Here is a 26,584-nt window from a genome sequence, read left to right on the forward strand (position 1 = left end):
CTCTACCTTTCCTTTGTGCCCTATGGAACCCTTCTAGATCCTTAAATTTTTTTTAACCTCCATTTCTTCTTTTCACACTCTTTCTATCCTATACTCAGGGAAATCTGATTCTTTCTGGAAGGAGGAGATGATTAAGATTAGAGTGTTACAAAATGATATAATCTTTATCTATGGGATAAAATTAGGGAAGTGAATGGCTGTGTATTATTAGTGCTTGGAGTAAGATTGATCTGTCAAAAATAAAATGGCCAGTATGGTACCTTGAGTTAAGGGGTGGGGGGGGGGAAGCAATAGAAGAAGATCTAATGTAGGGAAAACCAAACAATTGTTATCTGAAATATTAATAGATTGAATTCACCAATAAAGGAAAACAAATTACAGAATGGATTAAAAAACAACACCTAAAAATATGCTGCTTATAAGAAGCATATCTACTTTTAAAAAAATTTTTTTTGCTAGGCAATGGGGTTGTGACTTGCCCAGGGTCACACAGCTAGTAAGTGTTATGTGTCTGAGGCCACATTTGAATTCAGGTCCTCCTGAATTCAAAGCCGGTGCTCTTTCCACTGCACCAGCTAGCTGCCCCCATAAGAAGCATATCTAAAACAAAGAAGTTCAAACACATTTCAAATAAAGGACTAGAGTGAAACTATCATGTTTCAGCTAAATTCAAAATAGCAGAAGTTGCAATTATGATTTCATGTAAGGCAATAACAAACAGAGATGACATCAAAGGAGATAATCAGGGAAACTACATTATTACTAAAAACACCATAGATAATGAAACATGACTTTGAAATGGAAGTATAATACAGGGGAAATTTTCTAGAACCGAAGTCATGGAATCTTGGTTCAAATCCTGGCTTTGCTTCTTACTATCTGTGTGACTGTGGATAAGTCATTAAATCTTCCTAGGCTTCGTTTCCTTATCTACATAATGAGAAGGTTAGACTAAATGATTTTTGGGGTCCCTTCCAGCTCTAAATCTATGATACTATTAGCATGTGACATAGTGCTAAATATGTATGCACTGATAGCTATTAAGTTCTCAAAGGAAAAAATAACCAAAAAAAAAGTTTAAGTGGTAAGACATGAATTCTAGTCAATTTTAGCAAGCATCTCCTTATCAGAGCTCAATAAATCAAATGGAAAAATAAACAATAAGGAAATTACAGACAAAATGTTGGGGAAAACTGGATTTGATGGACATATGGAGACACAAATGGGAATCTTAATGAATATACATATTTCTCAATCTTTCATGGGACTAATTTTTTAAAACACTAGAATATCTGCAACTCAAGCAAATGCATGAAAGAAATGTTAAACACATCCCTTACAGACCACAACACAATGAAATTGTGAAAAAAAAAATGTAGACCTAAAAAGAAAATAAAAAAGGACATCCTAAATAATGATTAGGTCAAGGGCCAAGTCAGAGAAGCATTAAAAACTATATTCAAAAGGATGGTAATAATTAAATCACTTACCAGATTTCATTGGATACAGGTAAAGTAGTCCTTCAAATAAAATTTATATCCTTGAACATTTATCTTAACATTAATTCAATTGCTTTAAAAATTAATTCTGTACACCTCATCTTTAATTTTAAAAATATCCTCTTGTGCTTATTTTGGGATGTTTGTTGGTTTATAGTTTTCCTTATTGTAAAATTAATTAACCAGTGTTTTCTCTTTTGCGGAACAATTGATTGCTTCAACAAAGTAGCAAACACAAGATAAATCCACAAATCATCAGAATTTCTGTATACTAGGATGAAGAAATAGAGAAATATCATTTAAAATAATAATCAGAGGAATTAAATATCTTGGAGTTAATCTACCAAGAGCTAGCTAGGTAGCACAATGCTAGATCTTGAATCAAGATCTGAGTTCAAATCCAACTTCAGATACTTACTGGCTGTGTGACCCTGCCCTGGGTAAGTCATTTGACTTCTGTCTGCCTCAGTTTCTTTATCTATAAAATGGAGATAATAATAACTTCTACTTCCTGGGATAGTCATAAGAATAAAATGAGATAATATTTATGAAACACTTCATAAACCTTAAAGAGCAATGTAAATATTCATTACTACTGATGGGACTTATACAAATAAAATTATAAAATAATCTTTGCAGAAACTGACGAGGCCCAAATAAATTGAGATACTCAATGTCCATGACTAAGCCACATCAACTTAATAAAAATTATATTAGTACCTAAATTAATCTATATTTACATTATATCAATCACGTTGTCAAGGGGATACTTTATAGAATAAAATAAAATAATTTTTAAAATTCATATAAAGGAACATTATCTAGGGAAATAATAAAAAGTAGGAATGAAGGGCTTTGTCATAAGCAGGTACTATATATTATTACTATATTAAATTATATTATGAACCAATAATTATCAAAACACTGTAGAACAAAAAAAAGTAGAAAAGTAGAATAGATTAAATAAGTAAGATTTAGAAAGAAATGCTTATAGGAGCATAGCCTCCGATAACTTCAAGAAAACAAAGTACTAAAGAAACAACCTGTTTATTCAACTGGGAGAACTGGATAGCATTTTAGCTAAATATAAGTGGATAGCCCACCACCCCAGAAATCAGGAAGACCTGAGTTCAAATCTAGCCTCAGACATGTGATATTCACTAGCTGTGTGACCCTAGGCAAGTCACTTACCCCCAATTGCCTCATCAAAAAAGAATTTAAAAATATGGACTGGGGACAATATCTGCCCCCCAAAAAAAATTTTCTGATAAAAGTCTTCCATCCAAAATCTACAGGGAATTGATACAAATTGATAGATGCAACTGAATTATTCGACAATACCCAAATAGTAGGGAGATAGGAAAAAATTTCTCAAAAGAGAAAACACAAATTATGAACTCAAAAGCAAAAACTTTTAAAAAAAAAGTTTAAAAGCACTGATCATCACAGAAGGGTAAAGGGCTCAACCTATGATTTCATTGGTAGAGGGAGCTTCTCAGTAAGAGAATTTCCTCCACCCACGCAGATTGGTACCTTCTCTGCAACTTACCATCTTACAGAGTTGTCTAGAGAACTTGCAGTTTAATTGACTTGCCCAGGGTTAAATTGGTAGTATATGTCAGAGGCAAGACTTAAACCAAAGTTTTCCTTGTTACTAAGCTAGTTCACTATCCACACTGCCCACACAATTATCAAAGAAATAAAGATGAAATCAACTCTGAGGTATCACCCATCAAACTGGCAAAGTTGACAAAATGTGGAAAAATGCAGTTTTTCAGGGTTCATGAGACATAGAAAGACAAGCGCATTAACTTGCTGTGGTGTAACTGTTCAACCACTGAAAAATAATTTTAAAATCATGGAAGTGCATAAGTCACTCATACTCTTTCACCTAGTAATCTCTTTATTAGGTCTATACCGCCAAAACAGTCTATAGAGGAAAAAAAAGAAAATGAGAAGGCCTGTCTATATGAATACATTCATAGCAGCTTTGTTTTGATATAGCAAAATATTGGGAACAAAATGAATCCAACATTAGGAGAATGGCTGCACAAATTGTAGCATGCCAGCATGATAGGATATTACAGTACCATGAAGCATGATTAGTAAGAATTCAAATATGTGAAATCTCATGTGAAAGGATGCAGAGTGATAAAAACAGAACCAAATGGACAATTTACAAAATTACTAGAACAATATAAATGAACAAAATTTGAAATGGTAATGAAACCCAGATCAAAAATATTATACAACACTGATACTAACTTATAAAGCAAACATCTGCCCTTTCTTTTGAGAAACGGAAAATTATTAAAATGCAAGATTGCAAATATTATCAGACACAATCGTTCTTTATTTACTTAACTGTTTTCACGGCCTGTACATTTGGGGGAATTCATTTGAATTTAGGCCAGGAGGTTTTGTAATATATCAAAATAAAATTTATCAATTTTTTAAAAGATGACAAATGTCCAAAGGTAACATTTTAAGTGAATGAATTTATCAGATGTTTTCCAACATGACAGCCAAGAAGGCTCCTGCCAAAAACAAAAACAAAGCAAAAACTATCTTCCATCGGCTATCTAAAATTCCACCATTAAAGATTCATTCTTTTAGGTATTTACTTTTTTTCAATACTCCAGAACCCTTCATTTAAATTCCATTGGCTTTTCAAGAGGTTGTACTTTAAAATGATATCAATGTACAATACACTTTTCATGCAAGTTAACTTCTAAATGATATTTGCAGGCCCAGTGACTAAAAGTTTTTGTGAAAAAACTAAGGATAGACATCCAAATAATAAGGTATTCTTTGAAATCCCAGGGCTGAAATAAGGAGTGGGAAAGCACCAAAGACAAATCGACTCCCTTCAATCACAATGTCACCTTTAGGCAGCCCTCACTGAAGCGGCAGCAAGTTCTGAGCAGGCAAACTGCTGGCTAGAGACACTGGACTCTTTGCTTTTTGCTGCTTTGTGGAAGAGCATGTGAACCAGAGGAGGGAATCACAGTGGCCTGATCCTATGCTAATTCTGTCTGGTAGCCTTAGGATTTTTTCACTTCATTCTACGGACTCTGGCTGTCTATATCTCATACTTACCCAACATTTCCCGGTCACTGCCGTTATTTAAAGATAACATCTGATTCTGCTGGGGAAAAACAATTCCTGCTACCATTTATCCTGATGAGTCAAAAGTGACCTCATAAAAATCAAAGAATCATTAAATTTTGGAGTTGGAAGGAACCTCACAGGTATAATCTAATCTATAAGTTACGTGGGAATCCTCTCCATTCTAAATTAATTTTAATTACTTGTTTAAAAAATGTATTAACACTTTGTACCTTTGATAAAGTACCTTATATATGGCACCTTTGTACACTTTGTACTTTATAAATGTGTTAGCACTTTGTACTTTTATCATAGTCTTTTTTTGTATTATGGTTATATATGTACATGTCATCTCATCTAATAAACCATAAGCTCACTGGGAATAGGGGCCACATCATAATGTTATTTATATTACTAGTAGTTCTTAGCACCCCACCTTGTACAAATTAGACATTCAATCATTATTTATCAAAGGAATTATTCAATGAACTTGCTTCTTCTAGGACTTGTATTCATTCCTGGGACCCCTATGCTGACAGCAAAAGACATTCTCTACCGGCTGCAGAGCTCAAAAGCCAAATGCATCATAACCAGTGAAGCTTTGGCTCTCGCTGTGGATGCAGTGGCACCTGACTGCCCTGCCCTGAAAGTCAAAGTCCTAGTGTCAGAAAACAGACATGATGGATGGATGGACTTCAGAAGACTACTACGGTGAATGTCTGGATCTTATTCATTCTGTAACAACCTTGAACCTGTGTTTCTTGAAGGAAAGAGCCCTATCTATGCCAAAAGCTTTCCTTAGGCCTAATTTTAAGTTCCTCTTACAGACTACAATGGGTCTTGCTTTTAGAGCAGGTGGAGTTGGCAGTCACCTTTGTGTGACTGAAGGATCACTGGGAAGTGCCCTAACCACCCTGCTAATGCCCCTAAAATTCTACCATTAGTGATTGATTCCTTTGTTTTGAAATACAAACCTTTTTGAGAAGGTAGCCAATTAAAGGAATAAATTGATCCAAATATTTTTGGGTAATTTAATCATTTTATTAATAAAGCCATACATTATTAATAAAATGGTGGTCACTTGGCCATCTCTCTTAGACCAAAGACCAATCCAATTCTTTCCAACGTGAAAGTTACCTGGGAATAGCTCCAAACAGAATGTGACACATAACTAACTAAATAAGAGAAGAGAATCTCAGAGTCAGGGTCTATCCAAAGATGTGAAGCCTGGACAAGAGGCTCAGAGTAGTAAAAGTATGTCAGTTGCCTTAGAGGAGAAAGGGAGAGTGCCCATAAGGGGAGGAAGTCACTGAAAAGTAAGATAGAAAGGACTGAAGAATAATTTTCTGCAGCTTCATTTCACCACAGGGCATCCTGGGCTATAAGTTTTGGAAGGAAGGAGTTGTTTCTCTTTCCTTCCTTACCGTATGGCATTTACCATGCAGCTGCCTCTATGATTGCTTTGGGCACCCATTTTCATGGGGATTCTTGCCTTGAAATTCTTGGCATTTCCAATTTGGGATAGAAGCAGCAAAATGAGATAACAGAGCTGTTGATACCACTTTGGAAGTGAGAGAACTAGATGCAGGTCACTGCCAAGCAAGGGTTAGAATACCTGCTGAGTTGATACTTATCGACAACCAACTGTTCCAGTCTCTAAATGGACATTTATTTGGCCTAAGTGAAGCATCCTTCTTACTCAGGCCTAGAAACCAAAAGACCTTCAGAACTGACAACTTAAGGTCACCCAAGGTCGCTAGTATTTGCCAGGGAGCCTCATTTCAGAAGAAAAAGTGGATCAGACAGATTGATTTCTGGAGTTCTGCCTGGGTGCTGAGCATGTGTGGATTTGTCTTTCAGAGAGGCCTCCACTACACACAGCTGTGTAGAAACTGAGAGTTCAGAAGCACTAACCATCTTTTTCACCAGTGGGACCACTGGCTTCCCCAAGATGGCCGAGCATTCCCATGGGAGCCTAGGCTTAAAATCCAAGATAGATGCTAGGTAAGGAGACTTCTTTACCCAAAAGAGAATCTCAGGGGGTTTTGAGATGTTATTGGGCCCATCCCCCTATATTTTGGGCAGGACTGAATTGAAACCCCTCCTAGGAAGACCATTAGCTTTGCTTATATGCCTGGCACATTTAGGTAAGCATTTAATATTTATTCAATGATTGCTTAAGTCTCTTTGGAAGAGAAACATTTTATATCTCCCAGAGATAACAATAAGTAACATTTATATAGGTGTCAGGCACTGTGCTAAGTGCTTTACAACTATTATCTCATTTGATCCAAATAACTGCCCTAGGAGGTAGGTGCTATTATTATCCCCATTTTACAGATGAGGAAACTGAAGTTAAGTTTCTTGACCAGGGTCACACAGCTCCTGACTCCAGGCACATCACCTAGCCACTATGCCACTTAGCTAGCTGGTTAGCAAGTTTTTCTGTTAGTCAGTCTAAATCCTTCCCACTCACTTTGTTTTGTCCTTTGTAAGGAGGGAACAGAAATTCCCCACCACTATTACATCACATCCTCCCCTCTCCCCAATAGTTGCTTAAGCAAGACAACATAGGAGAGAGAGACACACAGAGAGAGACAGAGAGACAGGGAGAGAGACAGAGTGAGACAGAGACAGAGGGAGAGAGAAAGAGAGAGAGAGAGAGAGAGAGAGAGAGAGAGAGAGAGAGAGAGAGAGAGAGAGAGAAACAGAGATAAGTCGGTTTTATCCTATTATCCCCTATGAGGACTCAGTCAGAAGCAGTCCATGTTCCTACTTCTAAGGATTGCAAGAGAGTACAAAAATATGTTGGAGACTGAACATGGTAGAAAGCATGTAAATTAGCTTTAGGGGCAGCTAGGCGGTGCAGGGGATAGAGTGCCACCTGGAGAAGACTCATCTTCCTGAGTTCAAATCTGGCCTCAGATACTTAATAGTTGTGTGACCCTGGGCAAGTCACTTAACCTTATTTGCTTCACTTTCTTCATCTGTAAAATAAGCTGGGGAAGAAAATGACAAACCACTCCAGGATCTTTGCCAAGAAAACCCCTAAATGGAGTCAGAAATGACTAAAAAAATGGCAACTCAAAAAAAAAATGAGCATTGGATATAGTGGGCCAGGGTTTGAATCCTGGCTGCTTGATGTACTATCTATGTGACTTGGTATAAGTCACTTTACTTCTGGGCCTCAGTTTTCTTATCTCTAAAATGAAGAGGTTGGACTTAATAACTTCTACATTTCCTTCCAGCTCTAAATTTTTAATATTATGAAATAAGATTCTTTGACCTCTGAGCTTGCTTTCAGCTCTAAAAAGATACTCCTTCCCTCCCCACTGTGGGACAATGGGAAACATGCAATACTGGGAGAACCTTGAAGGTCCCTTCCAGCTCATATATTCTCTGAATCTGTGTCCCTTCCACCCAATATGGGAAAAAAATTTCTATTTCACCCATTTAATTAAGGGACGTTCATATCAGAGCTTCTTGAATTAAGAATTCCTTATATTTTTATAGTGCTTTTAATGTTTCAAACTGATTTGTCTCATCTGAATCTCCTGATACCCTTATGTGGTAGATAGGATAGGGATTATTATTCTCATTTTACATGTGAGGAAACAGGCTCGGGGAGGAGGCCTGGTCCAAGGTCAACCTGCTAGTTAATGACAGAGCCAGGGTACCATGAACTATGCAAACATAAAACTTCACAAATATCAGTGCTTCTGGTGCCTCACATAAAGGTGGTCTTGTTTCTCTTCTCCTCTCTTCTCTTCTCTTCTCCTCTCTTCTCTTCTCTTCTCTTCTCTTCTCTTCTCTTCTCTTCTCTTCTCTTCTCTTCTCTTCTCTTCTCTTCTCTTCTCTTCTCTTCTCTTCCCTTATTCTCTTCTCACTTACCTAAGTTCTATTGACCGCATGAAAAGTCTGCTGGCACCCAACCCAACTGGGAGGTTATGTTCCATGCCACCCTTCCCAAAGGGGTCCAGATCTCTCCCAGCATATAGCTGCTGACTGTGCTCTGGGTACTTTGCATCCCCTATCACAAAGTTTCTATAAAGCCAGGAGAGGAAAGAAGATGCCCCCAATCTTACAGACAGGACAACAGAGGTATACTGGAGTATGTAACTCATTCACTTGAGGTTAGAGCAGATAATCTAGAATCCACATAAGCCTCCATCACTCCCCACCTCCCCCACCCAAGTTGTGAGCTGCTTTTCCACATGTACATTCAATTACGTGCTGGCACCTCATACAGAAGCATGCAAACACTTTTGCTTTCCGCAGGGACAAAAGTTGGATTGATTTGAAAACCTCAGAAACAATGTGGAGTATAACGGATACAGGTTGGATTCTCAACTTACTGGGGACATCTCTGGAACCCTGGACATCTGGAGCATGCTCATTTATCCACCATTTGCCAAGGATGGACCCACAGGTTATCGTCAATGTAAGTTTGGAACTAATGCGTGGGGGTTGGCGAGGATGAATCCAAAGTCCTCTGATGCAGGAGCGAATATACAGGATCATCGAGTCCTGGCCCAGAAACACCCCACTGATATCTCATCCTGGAGTTATGATTTGGAAAATCACCTCTGTCTGCTTGCGAAAATGCATCTGCATCCTTAACCCTATTTTTGTCTAGGAACTGAGGACAAGCCCTACAAGGCGAGTCCTGCTAGCCTCAGAGTCTGTTGAAGCCATAAGGGACATATCATGGCATAACCTGTTGTTCTCCTCAGCATTAATCTTAAAGGTCCGGAGGCAGCTAGGTGGCACAGTGGACAAAGCACCGGCCCTGAAGTTCAAGTCCGGCCTCAGACCAAACACTTGACACTTAGTAGCTGTGTGACCCTGGGCAAGTCACTTAACCCCAATTGCCTTAAAAAAAAAAAAGAATTGAAAGAAAAAAACTCTTAAAGGTCTGTCATGTCCCAGATGCTCTTCCTTGCTGTCTACGGCCCTGTCACTCGACAACTGCCCCAACTCTCTTTTTTAAATCCTTTAGTACTTCCCTACCTCTACCACCCTTGGCACAAGTGCTATGCCAAGTAGGGCTGTGCCCTTTATAGGCTTGTGTAGCACTTGTACTGCTTTAAAATCCTTTCTCATATATTATTTCATTTGCTCTCCATAATAAACCCTATTTGATGGCAAGCTGACATTTATATATAATCTTTGACGGTTTGCATGCAACATGCTTTGCAAACATTCAGATGCTACATTGGGGCACAGGAACCTTGGGGGGAACCTAGTCCAACTCCTTTGTTTTATGAGTGAGGGAATTGAGACTGAATGTCATGCCCAAGGTCATACAGAGAATAAAAATGGAGATTTGAACCCAGATCCATGGATTCCAGAGGCCATTGCATGTTTCACTGTACCCGGCTGTTGTTGCTGCTGCTACAAATATTTATTGTTGCAGTTGTTAGGCACTGCAAGTGTTATTATCCTTATTTTATAAAAGGGGAAACTGAGGTTAAGTGACTTACCCAAGATCACACAGTTAGTTAATGTCAGAGATGGGATTTTAATCTATATCTTCATGACTCCACACCCTCTACATCATATCACCTTCCAAGATAAGAAGCTAAGACCCAGAGTTAAAGGGACTTGCTCAAAACTATCAGTCAATCATCAAACACTTATTGAATGCCAGGTACCATGCTAGATGGGACCGCTAGGTAGTGCAGGAGATAGAGTATCAGTCCTGGAGTCAGGAAAACCTGATTTCAAATCTGCCCTCAGACACTTCCTAGCTGTGTGACTCTGGGCAAGTCACTTACCCCTGTTTGCCTCAGTTTCTCATCTGTAAAATGAGCTGGAGAAGGAAATAGCAAGCCAGTACCCTTGTCAAGAAAACCCTAAGATGTTCTCTCGTGGAGAGTTGGATACGACTGAAAAACTGCTAAACAACAACACTGTGTTAGGTGCTGAGGATATAACATTCTTCACTTCCAAAGAGTGACTTAGGAATAGAACCCAGGTGTCCTGACTCACAGTCATGGCCTAGAACTGGAAGGGGACAATAAAGCCTATCAAGTCTTCCCTGGTCATTTTACAAATGAGGACACTGAGGTCCAGAGAGGCTGTGACTTGCCCAAGGTCATAGAGTCAATGACAGGATTGTAAGTCTGATACTCCAGAGTCAGCAATCTTTCTACTGCACCCCTCTTCCAATGTCCTTTCCAATAGATCGTGTCATCTTTTGACACAGAGAGGTACTAACTCACTTAGACATTTTTGGGCTAAGTTTATAAATGCTTGGGATCTCCTTTGACAGGAAACAGACACTAGTCGAATGGAAGGAAGAGCAGCTAATATGTTCAGTCAGTAGATGGCTCTCGATTTCTTACTATGAGATTTATTTGCAGACATCAGCACTGTCTCCCAGCAGTCCTTGCATTCCAGAAGATCCATGAATGAACAATTTATTTTCCTTTTCTGAAATGTTTCCTTGGTGGAGGGAAGGGTGAAAAAGGGGAATGGACATCACAGTTCGCACAACTTTTTCCTTCAGATTGGCCTAATGAACCTCTGTACTCTTTTCTATATTTTGAGTACATAGTAATGCCCAACTGGGCATATAAGGTTCTCAGTACCTTACTATGAGATTAATGCCCTTCAAATTCCTGCATGACTGCCCTCCCCTGGTCTTGGAAAGCATTTTTTTCTGAGGAAGAAGTCACTTTTTCAATCACTAACTATGCATTTATGGCCAATCTGACATAGAAGAGGAGGAAATCACCTCACTTGTGTTGGGCAGAGGCTTCCAGAAAAATTCCTCTAACCTGAGGAAGGTAGAATAAGTATAGCAAGAAAAGCACTAGGAGCAGCTGGGTGGCACGGAGCACTGCCCCTGGAGTTAGGAGGATCTGAGATCAAATCTGACCTCAGACACATAGCACTCACTAGCTGTGTGACTCTGGGCAAGTCACTTAACCCCCACTGACTCACCAAAAAAAAAGCATCTTATTAAGTGTCACAAGAACTGGGTTCAAAACCTGCCATTATTACCTATGAGATGTTGGGCAAATCATTTAACTTCTCTGGGCCTCAGTCTCTTCTTATGTAGAAAGGAGGAAATTGATCTTGATGACCACCGAGATCCCTTCCAGCTCTAAATGTATGAGCAATATTTTCTTCTCTTCTACCCCCAGTCCCTGGAACTATTAAGAAGCTCACTTTTTTGTCTCTTGAAGGCTCTTTGGTCCAGAGTCCCCTATTGAAACGCATATATCTCTGAGATGAGTATCACCCTAAATTATTATCAGCCACTTCCTAAATTCTATTCAGGAACCTGATGGGGTAGCTCAATGGGAAACACCAGAAGAAGGGAAAGAGGATCTGAAAGGGGAAGTAGGAGGCCACCAAAAACAAACATGTGACTTCACTGGCCTTGATGAACTTTCCCCTTGGTTTCTTTGTTCTTTCCTTATTCCTACCAGGGAGGAGGGAGTCCCAAATAAAATAAAAATACATAGTGAGTCTTACAGAGAGGCAGAGTGCTTCAATGCAAAGAGCAGGAATTTGGAGTCATGTAACTCTGTCACTTACTATGGGAACTTAGGCAAATCACTTAACCCCTCTGCACCTCAGTTCCTTGTGCTGTAAAATGAGGGGATCAGACTAAACAGGATCTGTGGTCCCTTTTGCTTCTGGATCTATGAAACTATGACTTGACATTGGAACTGCAGTAGCATTAAAAGAAATGTTACTCCTCATCTTGAGTTCCATATTAGAATATGGGTATTATTTAGGGACTTGCTCTCTATGCTCTTTATATCAAAATCCACCAATTCAAAGATCTGATATTAGTTTGATAATTGACTCAAGGTTCAACATCTGAGCCATCTCCTCGTTCTTATTCACCAGACTCTCTCCAGATATCCCATCAATATCATGCTGGCACCTCCTATGTTATACCAGATGCTGCTAAAACAAGATCTCACCAGGTAGGTGATGTCATCCATTGCCTGTAAGTTGGCAAGGTTCATCCTAGGTCATTAGTCCATCCTCAGCCTTGCCCATCCTCAGACAAAAGCATTTTTCCTGGAATGAGGGTTTGCTGCTAAGATCCACCACTGCAGTAGGCATGCAGATGAAGCAAATGAAGCATCTGTTTCCAAAATGGGATTTTATCCTGCTTTAAAGAGGTTGCTAGTGGACTCTGTGTGTGTGTGTGTGTGTGTGTGTGTGTGTGTGCGCATGCATGGTCACATGTGTGCTTACATATCCTAGTCAAGTGTCTATCAGGAGGCAATAGGGGATAGAGTGTTGGACCCAGAGTGAGGAAGGCCTGAATTCTTACTATTTTGCACAAATCATTTAAACTCTCTTAGCCTCAGTTTCTTCTTCTGTAAAGTGGAGATAATAATAGCAACTGGTTCACAGGGTTGTTCTGAGTATCAAATGAGACAATATTTGCAAAACACTTTGCTAACCTTAAATCTCTATACAAATATATCATTATCATTATTACCAATATCATCTTCATCATTATTATTATTTTCAGTGGATCATAGATTTAAAATTAGAAGGGACTTTAGAAGTCTTATCTCATCCAACCTCCTCCTTTTATAGACAAGTAAAATGAGGCTCAGAGAGACTGACTTTAAATCACTATGGTAGTAAGCATCAGGACTGGGATTTGAACTGAGGTCCTTGGCTTCTCACTGTCTGGCTATTGGGATGTGAAGGGCTCCCAACTACTCTCCCTGCTGCTGAGAATTTCCTTCACCAGCCTCCCTAGCAACCCAAAACTCTGCCATTAGTCAGCTCCTTTTCCGTTAAGCTAAGAAGGCCACAGTTAGATATACAACTGGACTTGGAGGCAGAAAGACCTGAGTTCAAATCCAGCCTGAGACACTTACCAGCTGTGTGGCCCTGGCTGAGTCATTTATCCTATCTTAGCCTCAGTTTCCTCATCCATAAAATGAGGGTAATAATAGCACCTACGTCCTAAGGTTATTGGAGAGATCAAATGAGCTAATAGTTGTAAAGTACTTTGTAAACCTCAAAGTGCTATGGAAATGCTAACTATTATTATTAAATTGCAAATGCCATGAGGCAGAGTGACAGCTCAAATTGTTTCTGGTTATTAACACCTCAAGGTGAATTAGAAAGAACACAGCCCAGTAAGAATGATGTATGGTACAAGAAAGTTTTGATGGAAGGGCAGAAATGCAAGGATCCTGCCTTAGAAAGGCAGGAAGGTTAAAGAGGTCGAATGGACCTCAGTGGTCATCTAGTTCAACTCTCTCATTTTATAAGTGAGGAAACTGAGGTCTAAGTAGGTGATGTGATTCTTCCAAGGTCACACAGTAAAGGGGAAATTTTAACTCAGACCCTCTGACTATCTCCATTGTACTACCTTGGGGTACTGTATAGAAAGGAGGTATTGGTAGTATGAAGGCACAAGATGCCTTGGGATAAGGGAGAGACAGGAAAGAAAAGGCGCAAGAGGAACATGGAGCTGCCCCAAATACAAGCTATTCGTTTTGTGTTTTCCAAAGCAAATTTCATTCCCTCATCCCAAGCTTCCTCCTGGCTACCCCAGCATACAAATAATGTTTGCACCACCTGTGCAAGTGTTCTGGTCTTCCAGACTCCTAGTGCCCCTATGCCCCCCACCCCAGCTTCTTTACTCCTTATGAGAAATGAGGGAACTGAAGGCTGAAGAAGTTTAATGGTTTTCCAAGAGTCACACAGTGAGTAAATAACACTAGAACTCAGGTCCTCAGGGAACTCGGGTCCTCTGACTCCTAGTCCAGGGTTCTTTTTATAATCCAGTAGACTACTGAGTATCAGAGAAGGCAGAGAGCAGCAATATTGCTTTCAAATGCTACACATTCAAACAGTCCTTGGTCCCAATGCAGTGAAAACCACAAATATCTCCAAAGACCAGATTTCTCACTATTCTAATATCTCTGGTCCCCACTACCACCAATTCCATCTTAACTGGGGAACCTTGTAGCTTTATATTCTATCCATTCCCAGCATAGCTCCTGGGACAGAAATTCATTACTTATGGAACTTTGGGGGCTCAGGACAATTTTGTTCCCTAAAAGAGTTTCCCATAGGACTCAGAACAATTGTTTGTTTTCTTTTTTGTTTTTGTTGTTCAGTTACAAGTTCCAAAGCCTTCGCTTCTGCCTCAGCTCCGGAGAGACCCTCCTCCCTGCAACCCTGAAACAGTGGGAGATGCAGACTGGGATGAATATTAAGGAAATCTATGGACAGACAGAAACTGTATGTTCTCTCACCTTTAGCTGTAGGCAGCATGACCCAAGAGTAGTTTTTAAAACTTGTTTCCAGGATTTCTAGAACAGAAAATAAACATGCACACACTTACATTTTCTGAAATCCTACACTGTCAGATATTCCTGCCTAGAGAACATATTTGAATCAAATAAGGCAATTAGCTTAAAAGCCAGATGCGAATCAGGGTGGGATTGACATAAAGATGCTTTTAATCATTTCTTTTTTCCTTTTTTTTTGCCCTAAAGTATTTAATGATATCTTTGCCTAGCCTCTTCCTCCTCTGCCTGCCACTTTTTACTGCTTCTCTCCCCTACCCACTGCTAGATCCTGAGACTGACAACAGAGAAGAACAGAGTAAAGTACTTAGCTGTCAATGACTTTGTGACATAGTGTCATCAATGTGTAGCTCTTCATGGTATGCCTGAGGCTTTCAGCAACTTGAAGTATAGCCCAATGCACAAAGACCTTTTCTAGGGATGGACACAGCAGTGGGATACAAACAGATGTGTAGAGAAAGTCACCCGGTAGCTAGACTCTCCAAAACTGAAATGATCTGCCACAATAAGGTCTCACCTGGCTCCTTTGCTATCTCTCCTAACAAAGCTGGCTTTAGAGTCAAAGGCTATTACAGACAAGGGCCAATAAAAGAATACTAGCCTGGGCTCACTCTACTTTAATCTGCTGCCAACAATCAGCCTCAGAATAGGCTTGTTAAGTTGGTTGGCAACTTACTCTCATAGATCAATTATCTCCTTGATTTTCTTGTCTTCCATGTAATAATTTCCCCTTCTTTCTGCTATGGACTGTGCTGGCTAGCAGCCTCCCATTTGGCTGAATGTTTAAAGATATCTGAACAGGAGCTATAGGTTGACCTATAGACTGGCAAGGGCAGAAAGGACTGTGGGAAACGTGAGTAGAGCTCATGACCACGTGACAAAATTCACAAATCACACAGCAAGCACACCATCCCCACATCCCCCAACATGGTAACAGGCTTTGAGTTAACCTAAGCTTTGAGCATATGTCTGATGTTATAGGTGAAAGAGCAAGTGAATGTCAACATGTGGATAGGATTTGAGAGGTCACAGAAAGGGCTGCCTTAGTCCCTGAAGTTTCACTATTGCCAGTCCATTTGGAGAAATCAGATATTCTTACCGAATCTCCTATTAAAATCCAAATATCCCTGGAAAAGTCACCCTAAGCTTTTATCGCCAAGTTGCATCAACTTATATAGCTTTCCCATCTACCACTTCCTTTCTACACTCAGTTTAACCACTCTGGTTCATGTATTCGTTACCTATTGCCTGAATTATTTTAATCTAATAATAATAATAACTAAAATAGAAACAATTTTAAATGTTTGCAAAGGCTTTATAAATATTATCTCATTTTGTTCTCATAACAACCCTGGAAAACAGGTTTCATAATGATCTCCATTTTATAGATGAGGAAACTGAGACAAACAGAGGTTAAATGACTTGCCCAGAATCACACAGCTACTAAATGTCTGAAGCCAGAGTTGAACTCAGGTCTTTCAGACTCTAGCTCCAGTCCTTCATCCAAAGCATGACCTTACTATTCACCTTAATCCATCTTCATGCCTCCAGCCTCTCCCCTCTCTGATCACATAGCCGATGTATTAATGTTTCCAATGCATAAAACTGAGAACATTTGTGCTCAAAAACCATTAGTAGCTCCTTGTTGCCTTCTAAGCTGAGAACAGTCCTCTTAGCCTAGAATCCAAGTCACTCCACAATTTGTTTTTTATGTATTTATGTATTTATTCATTTATTTTTAAAATTCATTTATTTTAAATTTTGAGTTCCAAATTCTCTCCCTGCCTCCAACTCCTCCCCTATCCATTGAGAAAGCAAGCAAAATGATATCAATTATATATGCTAAGTCATGCAAAACATATGTCCGTATTAACCATGTAGGGGAAAAAAGCATTTACAACATGACTAATCTGGAAATATGTTTAACATGACTGTGCATGTATAACCTATATCAGATTGCTTGACATCTTGGGGAGGGAGAAGGAAAGGAAAGAGGGAGAAAATGTTGGAACTTGAAATCTTATAAAAAATGAATTTTGAAAACTATCTTTACATGTAATTGGAAAACATAAAATACTACTTATTAGGGAAAAAAACAAGAAAAATAAAGTGTACCACTTGACACCTATCAGATTGGCTAATATGACAGAAAAGAAAAATGACCAAATGCTGGAGAGGGTGTGGAAAAATTGGGACACTAATGCACTGTTGGTGGAGTTGTGAACTAATTCAACCATTCTAGAGACTGATTTAGAACTATGCCCAAAGGGCTATAAAACTGTGCAAACCCTTTGACCCAGCAATACCACCAATACCAGATTTATATCTCAAAGAGATTTTTAAAAAAGGAAAAGGACAAAACTATTTGTAGTGGCTCTTTTTGTGGTGGCAAAGAATTGGAAATTGAGGGGACATCCATCAATTGGAGAATGGCTGAACAAGTTGTGGAATATGACTGTGATGGAATAATATTATGCTATAAGAAATAACAAGCAGCATGGTTTCAGAAAAACCTGGGAAGACCTATATGAACTAATATAAAGTGAAGTGAACAGAACCAGTAGAACACTGTACATAGTAACAGCAATATTACACAGTCATCAACTGTGAATAACTTAGCTTCAATACAATGATCCAAGACAATTCTGAAGGACTTATGATGACAAATGCTATCTACCTCCAGAGAAAGAACTGGAATCTGAATGCAGATCGAAGTGTACTTTTTTTACTCTCTTTTTTTTCTTGGGTCATTTTTTTCTGTGTTTTCTTTTGCAACATAACATACGGAAATATGTTTTACATGACTGCATATGTATAATTTTTTCAAGGGTGGAGAAGGGGAAGGAGGGAGGGAAAGAATTTGGAATTAAAAAGTTTTTTAAATGGATGTTAAAAATTTTTAAAAAGAAAAGAAAAATAAAGTGAAACTAGTATACTTGAATCTGCACTCAGAGTTCATCAGTTTTCACTCTGGAGGTGAATAGAATTTTTCATCATGTCTCTCCACAATTTGAATCCAATCTATCTTTCTCATTTTACATCCAACCATAATGCTCCCAAGTGGCGTAGTGAATAGATCACTGGACTTGCAGTTAGGAAAACCTGAGTTTGAATACTGCATCAGACACTTAACTATGTGACCTTAGGCAAGTCCCAATCTCTCTAGGCCTCAGTTTTCTCATATGTAAAACGAGGGGTTGGATATGATGGTCTCTAAAGTTCCTTCCACTCTCGATCCATGAATCTATTTCCTTTTCAGCCAAACTGAACTACTTGCTATTCCCTGAACCAATCCAGCATTTTTCTGCCTCTAAGTCTGTGTTCCATCTGTTTCTTGTACCTGCAATGTCTGTCTCTGCCAGCTGAATTGCTACTTATTTCAAGGCTTGCCTCAATACCTACCTCCTCAATGACTTTTCCCTGATCTGTTCTGGTCAATTTCTCCAAACCAAAAATTATTCTTCTCCCTCTGAATTCCCATAGCACGCTTCTCATGCATTTTCACACTCTACCTGGTTACTTCTGCTCCCATCTTCTCTCTCAGACAAGACTACTAAACTTTGAAGTGTGTGTGTGAAAGAGAGACAGAGACAGAGAGAAAAAAGATAGAAGGAAGAAAGGGAAGGATTGATAAAGGGAGGGAAGGAGGGAGGGAGGGAGGGAAAAAAGAAAGGATGGAAAGAGAGAGAGGGAAAGGAAGAAGGAGGAAAGGGGACAGAGAAGGAAAGAAAGGAGGGAGGGAGGGAAGCAAATGAGGGGAGCAAGGCCTTCTCTGCCAGGTACCATGCTAAGCATTAGAGATGTAAAAAAAAAAAAAGCCACATATTTAAGAAGTTTATCTTCTAATGGGAGAAATAATACTTAACAGAGAGCTAGTAAGCAGCAAAGGGGGTGAGGCTGCTAGCCGGGAGAGGGAGAAGTTTGGAGAGTACATAAAAGAACCCGGGGTAAAGTGAGTATAGCCTGAGAACCTCATGATGTAGTGATGGTAGTCAGAAACCAGGGACTATATCCTGGGTTGTTGTTTTTTCAATCCTCCCCCCACTGCTGTCTTGAGCACAGTGTTTTGTCCATAAAAGATCCTGAGTGAGTAATAATTCATATTTTATAGAATGTTATAGTTACAAGTCACTTTACACATGTAAGGTGCTTTCATTTGGTCCTGCCTTTGAGGTAGATGATTCATGTACTATCACCCTCAACAGAAACAGAGAAAGGGCAGCATGTATTAAGGAAAGAGCACCAGCTTCAGAATCAGAGGATTGGGTTTAAATTTTGCCCCTGTCACTTACCACCTGCATGAACATGGGTAAATCAATTAACCTACCTTGTATGTTAAATGAAGGGGTTGGACTGAGCTTCTGGGGTCTAATCTAGTAATAATAATAACATTGCATTTAAGGTTTCTAAATAAATTTACAAATATTTCATTTGATTCTCATAACGACCCTGGGAGATAGGTGCTATTATCAACCCCATTTTACAGTTGAGAAAACTGAGTCAGAGGTTAAGTGACTTACCCAGGATCACACAGCTACTAAATGTCTGAAGTGGGCTTTGAGCTCATGTCTTCCTGGCTCCAGGTCCAGGGCTCTATCCTCTGTTACTAGCTCTATGACATCCATCCATGACATCCATTTTAAAGATGGGAGGCCTGAAATTGAGAGAAGCAGCACAATTTGTGCTAGGTCACACAATTAGTAAGTGTCAGAATCAGGACTAAAACCCAACTCTTCTGACTCCAAGCCCATGTTCATTCTACCTCACTATGTTGAGTCTTTCATGTTTATTGAATTGATCTGAATTAGTCCCAAATTCTTAAGAAGGACTCATTTCTCATATTGATTTCCAACTGTGAGTTCTAGCTGAAAACCAGACCTTAAACAAATGGGAAATACAGGACATTTGGGGAAAGGAGCGTGGGGAAATGGGTAGGATAACAAGAGCAAAGGGATGGCATTGGAAATGAGATAAAAGAGACACACTTCACCAACTTCACGGGTGTGCCTGGACTGGTCTCTTTTGCTGGGCTGTCTATTATAGCAACAATGCCCCTATCCCTCCATACGACTCCCTGTATTTCACTGTCCCATTTCACTGTGCTTTCCACAGGGAATCACTTGCAGGTCCAGGACAGAGGAAAGCATGCCTGGCTTCATGGGGAAGGCAGTTCAGAATTACGACGTCCAGGTTTGTTGGCCCTTTTGTCCGTGGGTCCAGTTTGGACACCGAGGCTTTTTTTTTCATAGATTCCCATATCTAGAACAGACCATTAAGAGATTAGCTTCTTGTGGTCAGTTCTCTAAAAGGCAGATTGTTTAGGGGACCTATTTTTAAAGCGTTCATTCTTTTGTAATCATACTCAATAGTTTTAATGGTCAGGAAGTTCTTCCATCTGTCTCACCTACATCAGAAGTATAAAGTGAAGGAAAGAAATTGTGGAAAATGCCAGGACTTCCTACATACCACTGGAGTGGCTAAAGCATATGGAACAATGGATCATTTGGTGAATTTTGCTCTGTCTATGTAGCTACAGCTCACTCAAGTGTTGTTTTTTTTTAATCCAATAGGAAAAGGGTTTGGAAAGATTTGATCCAGCCTGACAATGTAGATGATTAAGCAATTTAAGGCCACTTTCCAAAAACATTATCTCTCATTTGCATACAAAAGGAGCATGTGATGGGTAGTTGCTTTGTGTGGCACTCACATTTATCTTATGGGCCTCTTTTTCCAGATTATTGATGAGAATGGTAATGTACTGCCTCCTGGCACAGAAGGAGAAATTGGTCTCAGAATTAAACCCATCAATCCTATTGGGTTCTTTTCTGGATATGTGGTAAAGCATCATTTCTCTACTCTCTCTGTCTCTTTGGGGCTCATACAAGGATACAAGACTCATAAAGGATAGGGAAATGCAAGGATAGGGCAGCTAGGTGGTGCAGTGGATAGAGCACTGGGCCCTGGATTCAGGAGGACCTGAATTCAAATTTGTCCTCAGACACTTGATACTTACTAGCTGTGTGACCTTGGGCAAGTCACTTAACCCCATTGCCTAGCCAAAAAAAAAAAAAGAAAGAAAGAAAAGAAAAGAAAAAAAAAAAGGATAGGGAAATGTATGAAGGTGGCATGCTCTCTTAAGCCCAACAAGCTTAGGCAGGAAAGTTGGGCAACAGACTAGCTTCCCTTGGACCTCAGATTTGGTGCTTAGGTGGCCTAAGTGGGTAACTAACTTACCTCTTTCTCTGACCTTCAGGAAATTTCAGGGAAGAAATGCAGAATTCTCAGTTAGTAGAAGATAGGAACTCCCCAGGATTAGCCCTTGCTTCTGCTGCCCACTCCACCTATGAGAACCCTTTCCGCTGGATCAAAACTCAGTAATCCTCAGTCTTCTTATCTCCCAAATGAATTTGTGGCATTTGCAATTTCTAAGCGCCAATGCTTCCAAGCTGTGAGAGCTTATGCTGAAAGTTTAACAACTGGCTCCTTAGAGCCAGAGCTGGCTCCAGCATGCCTCTTATTATAGCACACTGCCCCTTCAGATAAATGAAACTATGCCAAGCAAGTGTTAATAGTATCAGGTCAAGGAAGATGCTGATAATTGGAGAATGGATGTAAATAGTTAAAGAAATCTTCCTTTGGAGAACATGAGCTCTGAGGTGAGGACCAGCACTACAAACTCATGCCCAGAGTATGCAAGTTCCTTGAGGGTAGGGACTGTTCGATTTTTGTAATTGTATTCCCAGTACCTAGTACAGTTCCTGGCCCATAGCAAATGCTTAATTAATACTTCCTGATTGCTTAACTGGTTGAGGATGAGCACTGTTTCCTTTTTGTCTTTGTATCCCTTTTGCCCCCTACATAGTGAGTGCTTAATAAATGTGTGTTGATTAACCAATTAATTGGTTGAGAACAGATACTGTTTCTTTTTTGTCTTTTTTTCCCCCATTGCCTAACAGTGTCAGTTCTGACACATAGTAGGTGCATTTTTGGGATTGATTGAATGAATGATTCATAGTAGCCAGGTCTGTGTTATGCAACAATTGGAATCCCTGAGGCTTTCCTCCATTTCAATCCATTGACTTGAGGGGAGGGAAAGATACATTCATGCTATGTCAATCAACTTGAGCACAGCCTCTCCTGGAACACTAATCTTTCCACAAAATATAATCACCAGGACAATGCAGAGAAAACAGCTGCCAATATCACAGGGAATTTCTGGCGCCTGGGGGACATTGCAATCATGGACAAAGATGGGAATTTCCAGTTTATCGGGAGAACTGATGATGTCATCAACTCAAGGGGGTGAGGTTTGATTCTGGCAAATGGGGAGAGGAAGATTTGGGATTTCAGAATGTAATTAAACCAGATGGTACTGCAAGGAACATGAGTTTGGTTGGGGGCAAAGAGACCTGAAGGCAAAAGTGCCCCATCACAGATTTCAGGATACATTTTGTTTTCTAACCATTAGGTTCGGAACCTATTGAATCCTTAGGAATTCAGGTGGCATTTTTTTTTTTTTGCTTTTTGGTGAAGCAATCAGGGTTAAGTGACTTGTCCAAGGTCACACAGCTAGTAAGTGTTGTGTCTGAGGCTGAATTTGAATTCAGGTCTTTCTGACTCCAAGGCCAGAGCTCTATTCACTGTGCCACCTAGCTGTCCCATGGTGGCTCTTTAAACATACCAGTGAATAGGTTAAAGCAGTAACCTAGAATCCTGCAAATCCAGCGGATTTCAATCTGCCTATGCAGTCAAATCACTCATTTTAAAAAAAGAAATCCAATATGAAAAGAGGTTGAAAGTTTTTATTCATATTGGTAAATATGGGAAATAGAGAAGTCTTGGGGGCAGCTAGGTGGCACAGTGGGTAGAGCACTGGCCCTAGAGTCAGGACGACTTGAGTTCAAATATGACCTCAGACACATAACACTCACTAGCTATGTGACCGTGGGCAAGTCACTTAAGCCCAATTGCCTTACCAAAAAACAAAAACAAAAAACTGAAGTCTTTTTTTGACACTGGGCTCTCTGATATGGCCACACAGAGTTTAAGGTCACTTAAAAAATATATTTTTCATGTGGGAGAGTATAACTGACCTTGGAGTCCAAAAGATCTAGGTTTAAGACCTCTGACACTCTATGTCCCATATAACTCTTTATAATTATAAATTGTAGAAAGGTTGTCAGTCTGCATTGGTAGAAGCAGTTTCATTACTGGGGAGCTCCCCACATTGATAAAATCACAAATTCATAACCATCGCCACAAAAAGAGAAGCAAGAGCCATCAGCATAAAGGACAAGCCATGAAAGCCATTGCATTCAACCTGTTTGCAGATGTAAGAAGCTCTCCAAAGCGTAGATTTAGACTTAAGAAAAAGTGAGGCAACAGGAAGCACTGGGTGAATTGCAAAAAGTGCTAATCTTGGAGACTAGAGATCTAGATTCTAGTTGTACATTGTCGTTAACTACCTGTAGCCTTGGGCACAACCAATTCCCTTTTGGAGGCCTTAGTTTCTTTACCTGTAACATGAGAAGTTGGATTGTAAGACCTTTAAGGTCCCTTCTATCTCAGAAGTTCTCTCACACTTTATAATTTGTCCTAAATCAAGAGGATTGGTAAATTGTGGATCATTGAATAAATGTACCTCTAAATGGTGATCTAAACCCAAAATTGTTCTTGGAAGAGTCATTATGTAAAGGACAGGAACTTTTACTGTCCCCACAGAGGACAGAAATAAGCTTAACCTGCAGTTAGATATCACGCACACACACACACACGCGCGCGCGCACACACACACACAGCTTCAAGTGGGGAGGATTATTGAAACATTACTAGTATGAATGACTGAGAGAAGTTTTAGAAAGTTTCGTTATTTTTCTGAAGGTCTTCAAAATAGAGTGAAAGCTCATAGGCAATCGACTGGACTGCATGACTTCTCAAGGTCTCCTTTTGCCATCAGGGCCTGTCAAATAAGATAAAGAGTAGCAGCAGATAGAGTCTCACTGATGATGTTTCTCTGGAGCACAGCAATATAGACAACTTTCTCACTCATATCTTCTGGGAATTCTAGGCAACAAAATGGTTATTCTAAGGCAGAGGGCAGATTGGAAAGGGGACCTGCAACTATGGAAGACATGGTCTCCTTTCTCTTGAATGAAGGTAGACTGAAAATCCAATTCATTCTTCAGGTATCGAATTGGTCCCTCAGAAGTGGAAAATGTCTTGAATGAGCACCCAGCTGTGGCAGAGTCAGCAGTGATCAGCAGCCCAGATGCCAACCAAGGACAGGTAAGAGGCAGGTTGCAGCAGGGCATGAGGGGTGGACCCCAGCAATGCTTTTATTGGTCGGGGCTGTCACATCATCTGTAGTATGAGCAGTTTGATTACAAAGCACCCATTTCATGATGTCCCCTGTACGGGAGCCAGAGAGGAAGGGAATCAAAGGACTAAAGGAAACAGTTCCTACTCATAGGAACTCAAAGAGGGGCAGGGCCAACATGAGGGGGCACAATCACAAGGGGCAGTTCAGGCCTGGGATGACTTAATGTATATGCATGGAATCAAATGGGTCAGATTTCAGAAAATGTCCATGGGCTAGTAATCTTTTGCAATGATGAGAGTCATCATGAAGTGTTCCCATACCCTAGTGAAGGGTATTAGGTCTCAGAGATGCAGCATAGGAAAGAAAGATAGTCAGAATGAAGGAAGACAGACCATAAAGCAGAACACTAATTGGAAAAAGCAAGCAGGGCATAAGAGCAGTCTTCAAGTATTTTTTTTAATCTTATTTTTGTTAATGTCTTTAGTTTTTTACATCATGTTTAGTTAAGTTCTATAAATGTGAATAATGAATCCACTGAGACGGTCTCATGTATTTGTATTTTCATTGTTCATTCAAAAGTAGAGTCTCATAAAGCATAGTGACTGGCTCCAATCCGATGGAAATGTGTAGTGTGAATTCAAATGATGCGAACACTTCAGGAGAATTTATTGTTTGCACTAATTTGGGACCTGGCTGCATTTCCAAATATATCAAAGAAAAGATTGATAAAATTAAAGAAAAAAAAAGACTTAATATTAGGAGCTGGTTTTAGAAATTAAATAAACCTTAGCTTATTTGATTTTTAAGAGAAATAGAAAAACCAAGTTATTAGGATCAAAAATAAAAAATAACTCACAAAGAAAAAATAAAGGAAATTATGAGAAACTACTTTGTTCAATTATGTGCCAATAAAACTAACAAACAAAATAGATGAACATTTGCAAAACATAAAATGCCCAGATTAATAGAATAAGAATCAGTGAGTTTAAATAACCTAATTTCAGAGAAAGAAATTGAAAAGCTAAATATATCTGCAATCTTTCTCCTACCATGGAAATATTCTTTTAACAACGATTAAAAATAAAGTAGAAAAAAAAACAGTACAGCAAAACTAACCTACACATTAGTCATAACCTCATACATATAACAGTATATTCAATATGCCTCACCCATAGTACCTCCCTATATAATAGTCTTCATATATTTGAAGAGCTATCCCTTATAAAATGAGCTAAACCTGTTGCTCTTTGGCACTAGGAGCAGTAGGCAGAAGGAATCATGTTCAGTTAGGGCTTGGCCAAGAGGGCCTCTGAGAAGCATTACAATTCTGAGAATTCTGCAATTCACAAAGGAAAGCTGTAGCAAAAGACACAAAAGAGTTCCAGCTTCACAAGTAAATATACCAAGGAAAGAGAAAGGATGAAATAAGGAGGGGCAAGGGAATGAAAGAAGAAAAGGAGGAAAGACTTTCCTGGCTAATATACTTCATTTGCTCATCCAAGGAAAGCTCTACTTAGCCTAGAGCAATTTTTTTTGAGGCCAGACCTGTGATGCCATTGATATAAGAAATTCCCAATGAAATAAAAACAGTATGTGTTAGTCTTTGCCCAAACTCCTCCATTCAGTTTCCTCCCTACTATAGCTATTTCCCCTACATTACAGAATCGTGCTGTTCTTACCGGTCCTGATTATGAGCTGCCCTTGAGGATATTGATGTCTGAAAGAGCATTTGACCCTGTCTACCTCTACTGACTCTCTAGCTTCATTTTCACTGGTAGTAGTGATGGCACTGATGGAAGTGGTGATGAATGCAGTCTTGATGGTGATAATGATGGAGGCAGTGGTGGTGGTGGTGGTAGTGGTGCTGACAGAGGGTCATGATGAGGGCAGTCATGGTGGCAGTGAAGGATAATGGTGATGATGAGTGGTAATGATGGCACTTATGATGGTTAGGATGCTGAAAGTCACAGTAGTAATACTGTTGCTGTGGTGATGGTATGATGTTAATGATGGTAGTCATGATAATGGCAAGTCATTATGATAATGGCACATGATGATGTCAGTGGAGGAATATTAATAGTAATTACGGTGATGAATACTTCTAACAGTATGTTTTTATTTTGTGCTTAACAGCAATAAACTCTTCTTACCCTGTGCTCTTCCTATAGGTAGTGAAGGCATTTGTGGTACTGACCCCTAAGTTTGAGTCTCATGACCAAGAAGAGCTCATTCGAGAGCTACAGCAGCATGTGAAGACTTCAACTGCCCCCTACAAATATCCCAGAAAGGTGAGGCCTCTGAGTTTGTAGAAGAAAGTCATTTTCACCTCCAGCCCCTGATGTCACATC

At 39.6% G+C, this 26,584-nt stretch overlaps 1 protein-coding gene across 4 annotated transcripts in view; it reads left to right on the plus strand.

Annotated features, from left to right (window-relative positions):
* LOC110193508 (acyl-coenzyme A synthetase ACSM2B, mitochondrial-like) overlaps positions 1 to 26,584 on the plus strand; it is a 38,213-nt gene that overhangs the window by 10,121 nt on the left and 1,508 nt on the right. For 3 of the 4 annotated variants that reach the window (XM_020965376.2, XM_020965375.2, XM_020965374.2), the window contains 10 exons: positions 5,111 to 5,318; positions 6,468 to 6,611; positions 8,886 to 9,048; positions 12,474 to 12,553; positions 14,726 to 14,849; positions 20,030 to 20,107; positions 20,652 to 20,753; positions 22,092 to 22,219; positions 24,103 to 24,202; positions 26,405 to 26,524. In XM_020965376.2, the coding sequence (XP_020821035.1) occupies positions 5,111 to 5,318; positions 6,468 to 6,611; positions 8,886 to 9,048; positions 12,474 to 12,553; positions 14,726 to 14,849; positions 20,030 to 20,107; positions 20,652 to 20,753; positions 22,092 to 22,219; positions 24,103 to 24,202; positions 26,405 to 26,524 (1,247 nt within the window). The remainder of the gene's footprint in view (positions 1 to 5,110; positions 5,319 to 6,467; positions 6,612 to 8,885; positions 9,049 to 12,473; positions 12,554 to 14,725; positions 14,850 to 20,029; positions 20,108 to 20,651; positions 20,754 to 22,091; positions 22,220 to 24,102; positions 24,203 to 26,404; positions 26,525 to 26,584) is intronic. The other variant, XM_078152876.1, reaches the window with a different exon arrangement.

This window comes from Phascolarctos cinereus, unplaced genomic scaffold (genome assembly GCF_003287225.1).
Source record: "Phascolarctos cinereus isolate Bilbo 61053 unplaced genomic scaffold, phaCin_HiC Scaffold_4;HRSCAF=312, whole genome shotgun sequence".
Lineage (NCBI taxonomy): Eukaryota > Metazoa > Chordata > Mammalia > Diprotodontia > Phascolarctidae > Phascolarctos > Phascolarctos cinereus.